Below are 10,277 nucleotides of genomic sequence, written 5' to 3' on the forward strand. Positions count from 1 at the left end.
CAGTAGCACTTAAAAAGATTCTGACAGTTGAGGAGAAAAATTGAAAGTGATATCTTCAAAAAGAGACCAAAACTATGATGATACTCCAAATGGTTCAAGTACAGCTTCAAATTAAATTTGGGTGCACCTTTTTAGGTGTTCAGGTAAAAATGTCAGGTGGAATTGCAAAGGGTTAAAAGTGCTGTTGTTTATTGACATGCTGAAGGATTATATGTTAGCAGAAAATTATTGATGTTCCTCTACAATAGAGCATCAAATGAGGTCTGAGGTCTTTATCAAATTTGGTACCTTTAGAGTTATAATAATGTTGACTTTTAATTGACTCTGACTTTTATTTAACAACGCTTATCGGTGCAATTTACCGATATATCATCATAAGATTTGATTTAGGTTGATTTAGGAGAGTGACAAAATATTAAAAGCACCTCTCACCACATGAAAAAAAAATACAGTACTCTTAAAACTGCTGGCTCAAAAGTAACCCAAATTGGGTGAAGTATCTAACTCATGCAATACAATTGTATAAAACCATCAAGGGATGTAACGATTCACTCAAGCTCCGTTTCGATTTGATTTTCAGTTACCATTTTTTGATTAGTTTTTCAATTCGGTTCGATTTTTTAAAAATCACTACCATGCTTGTTTCTGTGCGCAAGTGTGATTGCTACAGCCATCCAAACCACAATATGCAATGATGTTTGGTGCAAGCGCATAATTTGACCTACACATTCAAAATTTGCTATGTATCTGTAATGGGAAAAAATGTAAAGACATCATTTTTAGAATAATTTAAACAAACTGATTAATTGATTAATTGGTTTGAATTGATTTTTATTTGAATTTTGATTAATACTTACATCCCTAAAAATAACAAAGATAATACATCACAAGAAAAAGCTGTGGTAGTAAATAGTAGATGAATATGTCTGCAAAAAAATACTAATTAATTCAGAAAAACAGGAACCTTAATTCTCAAGCAGCCATCTTGCCAAACGTAAGTGGGCAGGAATGCTCCTGCTGGCTGATGTCTGATGGCATTAAATGTCCCTGATAGAATTAAGGAAACAAAAACATCTTATTAGACGGATGGACATAAATGGAGTCAGAAAGAGGGCACCTAAAAGACTTCAGGAAGGACTCACGATAAAATGCATTTAGTATTCTGTAAAAGATTGCATTGTTCTGATGAGGTGTAATGAGTGTTTGATGTGAGTGACGTACTTTGTGTGTGTGTGTGTGTGGCCTGCATGAAAATAGGCCAAGGTCACATGGCGTCCTTGGGGATGGCATTAATTCATTCCTGAAAAAGAGAACATTGTGCAGAGGCACTCAACATGGATCATGAATTTGCAAGATAAATAAGTGGTGCCCCCAGGCTGTCACCGTGTGTTGGGGTGTTGTAACCCATTAAACAACAGATATTTGAACACAGAAATGGATATGGAAAGGAAATGGATTTTTATTGTCATTACACATCACAAGTACAGAAGAGACAGACAAAAATACACACATATATATATATATAATAGCAATGGTCCACTGTAAACATACTGTATTCCATTTATAACTGGTTACAGGTGTCTTATTCAGAAATCTGTCATGTGCTTTTGTCAAATTTATCCTATAGATCAATAATTACAAATTGAACTTTACACATTCTATTTTTGTCATGCTGAAATTAACTCATTTTGAGGGGTCGGCCCTGCTGAATGCAAGTAAACAACCACTGTTAAGATCAGAACGGATTCTAAAAATTGATAGATTACTTACTTACTTACTTACTTAATTCATTAATTAATTAATATGCAAGCAACGGTAAAACCAATAAAGGCATTTTACTCATTGAAGCAGCACTTTATATACTATACCATGTACATGTGGCGCATGGGCACATCACTCGGAAAAATAAAAAATAATAAAAAACTTCTGCCACTGAGCGTCAACTTCACCACCCCATCAAATTAAGTTGCTGATCAGGAGATAATGTTGTTTTCAAATTCTCATTTTCAAATCCAACCAAACTCAACGCAGCTCTGCTTACCTTTTGTCTGTGACGTGATAGCAGTAATAATTTCAAAACTCTTTCCACCAATAAATGTGACCTACAACCTGTGCAATTTTTATAAAACTTTATGCAATAGGAAGTAAAAATCAACAACTGAAATAATGTGGTTGCGTATGTGCGCACACCTTAACTGGCAATCTGTGTTCACAAGTAATCAGTCACATTCAAACTCACACACCTGCTACTGTTTAAAGTGCCTCTGATCAGCCTCATATGGACTCCAGCTGTTATAGTAGGCTTTTCCCAACATTAATTTTGCTTTCTAGCAGAAGACTGATGATTTTGTGTCAACACTGACTATTTTGAACTGTTCATAATTCACTTCACCTTGTCTAATCCGTCACCACGCTTCAATCAATGTTTGCCGTTATTTTGCCAATAAACGCTGTTTTATTTGTGTTTTGGCTTTTGAACAGGGGTGTGTCGACTTTTTTATTTCCACTCTATCCAGGGAATGGCTTATCTGTGGTATTGTATGGGATGTCGAATTTACTCCTTGCCTTGGCGGAGGTCTGCGCTCACCTCAGCCAAGTTCTCTCTAGATGACGGTCTCTCAAACACATCCTGTTGAACTGTAATGAACCATTAGTGGAAATTCCTTCCTGTGAGCTTCATCTATATTACATTACAAGCAAATCAATAGAGACCACTCAAAGAGAGATACTTCACTCCGTCTGCGGGATCTGGTTTTGTTTCTGATATCAGAGCCAAGACCTTTTTAGTAAGAAAAAAAACAGTCTATTTTCTTCTCTTTCTAATTGAATGAGGAATGACAAACAGCAGCTCTGCCTTTATAAAGACAATCTTGTTCTGCTCTTTTTAATAATGCTCGGTGATGCGTTCAATTTCCGTTTCATTCAGGAATTTGTACAATCTCCGTGATGAATGCGCAAGGGTCTCACTTCTCAAAATGCAGAACAGCCACTGTAATTTTTCAGTTTTATGCTCATTTTTGCTCCCCTCACACTCCTTTTTTCATCAACAGTTGCCATGGAAACTGCTTCTCTCTTCCTCTCTTCGCTCATCGTGTGTGTAGCTGGTAAGTACACGAGCGCACACACGCGCACACGTACACACGCACATGCACACGCACACACACAGTCCTGTTATATTTGTTGCATTAATTTAGCCTTACTACCTAAAGCAGGTTATTTGAAACGCACTGATTTATTTATCCAATTTATTAATTTGTTCATGACATATTTTGAACAATTGTACATTTTTTTTACATTTACAATTACATTTTCTATAAACATATTTTTTAAAATGAGCATGCATTATTACATTAATAATTACATTATTACACATGCATTCAATGTTCTTTAATTTTATTAAATATTCAAGATATTATAATTACAGGAATTAAAATAGTATAATTAAAAATAAGCATGACCATTTGCTTTTATTAAACTTTTTTTTGCATTAATTCAGTTTTTTTTCCCTTGAAATTGCTCTGTTAAAATATAGGTATGTAATTAATCTAATTCAGTGATGTGGTAATGGAGTTATTAATATGAAAATGAAATATTAGTTTAACAACAAGGTTGCATGTTGAACAAGAAGCTTAAATCTACATTAAAAAGTTGGAATTATTTTGGTTGAATTACACATTTTGTAACGTTAATTTAAAATATATTTATTAATTTATCTAATAAAAAATACTTAGTGGAGATATTATTAAAACAATAAATATTAGTTGTACAAAAATTTACATATCTGTAAAAAGTTGAATAATAAATAATTGTTTACTGAATTACAAATACAATTGATTATGAATCAAATTAACTTAATTATACACAACATTTAAAAAATGGACATGAATTAATTTACTCTTAAAATAAACCAATTTACATATTTTACATACACATTTTTACCCTTTTTTTTTCTTTTTTAAATAAACCTTACCTACGAATGATCTGGACCATTTGTCCATTTTAAAAACACTCACACATATCACTAGGTCGAGTAAAAAAAATAATCCACTTGCGTGTATGAGAACATTTTAGTTGTATATGTGAGAAGTAATCCTGACTGATGACCCCTTTTAGCCTCTCATATGAAACACACATACACATAAAACAAAGTTCCGGGCATGCAGATTGTCCACGGGGAGGCAGCGTTGAATCATCCCTGACTCCTTGAGGGCTTTTGTTGTGTGACTTTCACACACTGGATGAGTGTGAAAGTACACAGCGGTGACACCCCGACACATGCTTGATGTCAGATGCTGTCTTGTTCACTTGTCAAGCACCACACTGAGGTTCTTGTGTTCTATGTTTTATCTGCGGATCCTGCGGATGACTGTCAGCTGTAGCAGACGTCGATGTTCAGGGTGAGTGCGCTTTGAAATATTGCACATTTGTGTCTGAGTTTACAGTTTGGAAGAGGGACACATGTATGATGTCCCCATATCAGCTACAGACGGGTCCAAAAAAATGTGTGTGTATGTGTCTTTATAGATGAACCTGAGAAGGAGGAAAACCCTTTTGTCTATGGTAAGTATTGTTTTTTTTCTGTCGTACTTGCTCTTATATGCACCCAAAAACATCCTGGGTTTTTTTCCTGACCCACTCGTTGGGTAGCTTTGGATTTTGAGCAGATTGTCTTATTTTTACCTGGGATCGGGTTACTTATTTTGACAGGAGATTGGCTTGAAGATTGGATTTGGGTGGGCTGAAGAATTGAAGACGGTCGCTATTTTGTAGTTTTGTGTGCTGAAGTTGAAGTAAATTTAAAGACACAGTCTTGGAATATATTGTTGGTGGCAGGCTGGCAGGATGGGTTCAAATCCTGGTCAGGGTGGATGGCCCATACAAAGAATGTGGATGGGTTGTGTCAGGAAGACCATCTGAAGTATGTCAAACATATCAGTGATTGGCAGGGCAATGTTTTAACCATATCTACACTCATAAACTGGTGAGCCCTTTATTAGTAGCTTTAACTCGTCAGGATAGATACACTGTAAAAAAAAAAAAAAGTTAGGTGAACTCAACATTTTTTTTTCCCCACGTCACAACAAAAAAATAAGACTTTACAGAACCGTTTTCCCTTGTATTGGGCTCCCCATCTTTAAGATATAAGTAAAAATAGCACTAACATTGTTGACATAAATGGCAATAAATTCTATTTTAAAGTTGTTCCAACTCAATGTACTGTTTTAGCCTAAGTTCTGCTATTTACAGTGACGTTTATATCCTTTTTTGGATCAAAATCTTGACCCAGCGTGTTGGGTAAAATCCTCAACCCAATGTGCAAGGTATAAATAACGCAGCATTAGCTTGGTCCCTTTTTGCACCCAGCATTGGGTTAGTTATTTCACCCAATTTGGATTACTTTCAACCCAGCAGTTTCAAGAACGTAACACAAATCAAACATCAGTGATTGTACTGTATGTCCGCATGACGATCAAATGAAACGTTTGCTTCTGTGTGCTCGCCGGGTAGACTACGAGAGTCTGAGGATTTGTGGACTGGCTTTAGCGGTGGTGCTGTTCACGCTCGGAATCCTGCTCATCCTCAGTAAGTAAACCACCTTGTCAGTGTTTTCTTTTGCACACTTGTGTATGACATTTGTCTTTGTTATGCATTCCTGAATACAACTGCCTGGTCATGCTACCCAACAAAGAACACAAAGAGGGAATTGCAGCATGGCTAATGCTTGTTTTGCATAATACAAATACCTCACTGAAAGTGTGAAACATGATGACCCGTTTTCTGAATCTGAGCCGCGATTGGTCGTTGTGAGCAGTTGTGAGGTCATTTTCAATCGACAGAAGACAAAATGGCCGCCCCAAGAGATGGCTAAAAACGAGTGGATTAACACTTATTCCACAAACGCAATATTTATCAGAAAGCCCTGTTTCAACTAGTCGGGCTTGAAAAAAATGTTTTGCATTGACTTTCGCTTTAAGAGTACGGCAGCACTTGCATGAGCATGAATGACGACTTGGAGATATTTTTACGCTCTAGAGATGTCCCAGACAAGGACATACTTTGCATGCAAAGGGATGAAGTATGTACTTATTGTTAACAGTTAACAAAATTGCTATCGACATTTTCCCTTGTCAGTGAATTGGACGACCCATGGTATTATATGTTAAACCACTAGAGGGCAGACTATGCCTGTGAGTGCAGTGTTACTGCAGATAACACATATGAAAAAGAAATGCGGCTCCATGATATCGCAAAAGAGAACAGTGGTTTTTGTTTTTAAAAGAAGTAAACAAAACACGTCAGTCGATACTTGACCGACTTGTTCGGGACGATTACAGGGATAGACGACAACGCACTTCCGTCCTTGCTTAATTCATCCTTAAAAAAAAATTAAATTCTCGTCCTCAGTCCCCCAAATGCGGACCAATCCGTACGGAATACCCATCTCTGCGTGTCGCCATGCGAGACTGTGAGAGCGCCACATTTAAAAGGAATGAGATGAGATGCGTTGAGTGAAGTTGGCTGTAATCTCTCCCACAGTGGCACTGCCAACACACTATCAGATCCGCCGGCCTGTACTCATCTATGAAACTACAAATACCAGTCTGCTTCTACCTCTGGCACAAAGTTGCGTCGTCTGTCATGCAAGATTTACACGTGAAAATAGAGCCCGACAGCAATTACTTATATAGCTGTATTATACTTTCCCCTGGTGGCCAAGGCACATTCATCAGAAGAAGGCCTATTGAATTAAAGAATGAAAATTATGATTGAAAAACTGTTTCATTCTTTGCATTCTATGTAATTGTGTTATGTTATTACTAGTGAGGATAGGCGAAATAGATGAGGATGATGTTTTTCTTTTTAATAAATTACAATAAATGACTAGAATGGATTAACGGCATTTCAATGGGAAAAGTACCTTTGAGATGCAGTCTCCATTAATAAAATACCATTCAATAAAAGCTGAAATTTTGTCTCATGTTCATCTTTTGATCTGAAACCCCATGTCTTACATGTCTTTATACAACAAAATCAAAGGAATTGACTTTGCCGTGCTAATCGGAGGCGACTGTATATTGCAAATGAGTTTCTTCTTTCCATTTCAAGGTCGACGATGCCGCTGTAGTATCAACCAGAAACCCAGGTATGCCGCTGCGCCCTTCTGAATGACAAAAAGCGCTTTAATCACGCCGCATGACACATGTGGTTACCATGGCAACCGGTGGCAACCTCTCCCTCTTTCTGCAGGGCCCCCGGAGACGAGGAGGCACAGGAGGAAAATCTCATCGTCTCGAAGGGTGGGCTGCCCCTTTTAACCTCTCTTGGACCCCCGAGTCCTGACATCCACAAATTCAAAATGGAGGTTCACTTTAGGGAGTTAAATTAAGTATTGCTTTTTTTTTTTCAGCCGCAGCAGCTGCCAAAGAAACTCCGGCGGAAAACTGAGGCAGCTCCTCCGCCGTCAGCTCACACTGCCTTCTGATTTTATTTGACATGAATCCACTGCATCATAGCTTAAACTATTAGAAGTGGTGACACAACAAGGTAAGGGTCTAATAAAGTGTGTACATAAATCATATATACCCCGAAGACAAACCTTTAGCCCGTTGTGCTTCGTCGTGACCGTAGCAGTCCTCAGTGCTCTTGTCTCTTCTTGTGCCTTCATGTAGACGTCTTTCACTTTGATTATACTGTAACACTGTCCATACCGTCTCAGCTAATAGCACCGTTGACACAAGATGGTCTTTAAGCTAGAAAGTGTGTCTGTGTGGTGTGGTCCCATTTGTTTTGTACTTCCAGTAACTGCTTTTTAGAGTTTAGCCATTTAGGTAGCACTTTACAATCACTAAAGGGCTTATTAATGGTTTATAAATGTGTTATTAAGCCTTAATAAACTATTGGAGGACATTGAGTCACATCAACATGCTTGTCAGCAAGCTCTTCAGCTTGGCCCCGATGCAAGAGGCCCATAAGGTTAGTCAATCCTAACAGCAAATTTTACCGCCAATGTTGAACAGTACTGAACATACTGTAGCTCTTTCACTTGTTTAAAACAAATATACGAAAACTCATGTTATCTCTACTGGCGCAACTCCGTCTCATTGGTTGATACACCACTTGGCCGCGATGCAAGTGGACAGTAACATTACTAAAAGCTAACAGGAACCGATGCTAACAATTCTAACAAGAAGCCAAAGCATGTCCTTGTTCGATTAAAAAAATGATAATGTGGAAGGCCATGCTGTCCCTATGGGTGGAGCTCCATCTGCTGGAGCTGATTGGTCACAGCACCACTATGCCCTAACGCAAGTGGACTGTAAAACTAAAAGTCTCAATAAATTATTGTATCTGCATCTTTTTTGTATCGTCATTAAAATTGTATGCATCATTATTATTGTTGTCACCTGCTGTCATGGGCGAGTGTGGGGTAGGACCAAGTGCAATACACCAAACAACCAGACTAGTGGGAAATGATTCCTCAACTGTGACAGGTTCAGTAACAAAACGTGACCTTTTAATTTGCAGTTCACTAAGAACAGGATGGGGAAACTCATAATTTGTTGCCGCGCTAGGAGATTCTCAAACAGCCACAGGGACAGGCAAACAAGTAAATACTCTTGGTCAGGGCAAAAAAACTGAGAGGTAGAATGACAAGGCAGGAAGGTCAAAGGCCAACCAGGTCGGCATCAAAAGATCGATCCAAGGAGAAGTGTTGGAGAGTCTTGCTTGGATGCATTTCAAAACAATTTGCCAATGAGTGAGTCATCAGCAGGGACTTAAATAGTCGGGTTGTGACTGACTGACATGTGTTGTTCCTCCACAAAGATTAATAGAAATCAGCCGTGTAATTTGATGTAAACTTGATACCTAACAAATGAACAAGCAACAAGAGTGGAAGTAGCTTGAACTTGCCGAAAAGTGAGCCCACACGAATAGTTGATGCTCTTGTCTGTAGCTTGAACTCGCCAAATAGTGAGCCCACACCTTGTTGTTGAAAATTATTTTTATTCATGTTTAACTGTTTATTAAGGCTTTATAATTTCTAACTATTTATGAGCATTTGTAAATCCTTCATAAGTGTAGTGTGTTACTAGATTTATTAAAGTTTTTTTTTTTTTTATGTTGTCAATGTCCTTGAAAATGTTTGTTGTACAATATAGAGTATATATCGTATTTAAAAGTACAGATTACATCTTACAGACAACTATATGGTTTGTAGGTATGGAAGTGTGTCTTTGCAAACGCATACATGTGGATGCATGCATGTATGTGTGTAATTCTAACGTACAGTATGAGACAATCGGACCTGCTTACACCCGCTGCGGTAATTTGACAATATTGTGGAAGTTACTGCATCAGCTGTCTCACTGCCATCCCCTCATTGCTCCTCTATCGGTTCTTGCGGGAACCTCGAGTCCACCTGTAGACATTCAACATCTCTTTCTTTTGTACTTATCAAAGAAGACATTTGAATGACCATTAAAGATCACTAACAAAAACAAAACCTCATCTGTGAGACTTTAACTCATCTGAAGTGTGACTATCTGTTTTGAAGAGACAAACCCTTTGTCCAATCGCCGCATGAGGCCTTGTTGTGTTGCAACATGTCGTGCTTTGGGCATACAATATGAATAAATCTGTGGGAAGACTCATGGCTTTGTGTCCATTTTGTCTATATCTGCGATCAGTGTCAACCAAGGTCGCTTCTTAAGAAAACGCAGCAGGTTGCTCCAGTTTTTTTTTTTTTCTTCAAGAGGACGTCAACTCAAACATATATTTTTCAAGAATCAACCCAAACATATTTTTTTCAAGAATATGTTCTATGCAAGCCCACTAGTTGCATTCTGATTAATATTGTGTTTGTGGAATATGAGTTAAGCAGCAAAATCCACCCATTTTTAGCCATGTCAGGGGCCGGCCATTTTGTCTCTTGTGTTGCCTGATTGAGTGCCAATCACGGCTCACCCGTTTTCTGAAGCTGAGCCATGATTGGTCCTTACCTGATCTCTGAACAACTGTGATGTCGTTTCCAGTCAACAGCAAGTGGCAAAATGGCCGCCCCCTGAGATGGACAAAAGGGGTGAATTTTACTGCTTAACTCATATTCCACAAATGCAAAATTAATCGTGTTTTGACTAGTGGGGTTGACTTCCTATTTGATCTCAATGACAATCATTGAATCTCCTCGCCAAACAAGATGTACATCCTAGTACCAAGAGTGACCAGTGAGAGGCAGCATGGTGCCACAGGACAAGAAACAAATATCATAGAAGAGG

General features: G+C 38.1%; 1 protein-coding gene across 1 annotated transcript in view; it reads left to right on the forward strand.

Moving 5' to 3' along the window:
• Positions 1-9,649, forward strand: part of fxyd6 (FXYD domain containing ion transport regulator 6) — a 12,366-nt gene extending 2,717 nt beyond the window's left edge. Inside the window, exons 2-8 of the mRNA XM_086035484.1 lie at positions 3,051-3,104; positions 4,374-4,397; positions 4,525-4,560; positions 5,509-5,583; positions 7,108-7,144; positions 7,249-7,298; positions 7,409-9,649. Coding sequence (XP_085891610.1) covers positions 3,056-3,104; positions 4,374-4,397; positions 4,525-4,560; positions 5,509-5,583; positions 7,108-7,144; positions 7,249-7,298; positions 7,409-7,446 — 309 coding nt within the window. The 5' untranslated portion in view covers positions 3,051-3,055 and the 3' untranslated portion in view covers positions 7,447-9,649. The remainder of the gene's footprint in view (positions 1-3,050; positions 3,105-4,373; positions 4,398-4,524; positions 4,561-5,508; positions 5,584-7,107; positions 7,145-7,248; positions 7,299-7,408) is intronic.
• Positions 9,650-10,277: the final 628 nt, after the last annotated feature.

Source organism: Filicampus tigris, chromosome 7 (assembly GCF_054856515.1).
Source record: "Filicampus tigris isolate MCC_2025a chromosome 7, RoL_Ftig_1.0, whole genome shotgun sequence".
Lineage (NCBI taxonomy): Eukaryota > Metazoa > Chordata > Actinopteri > Syngnathiformes > Syngnathidae > Filicampus > Filicampus tigris.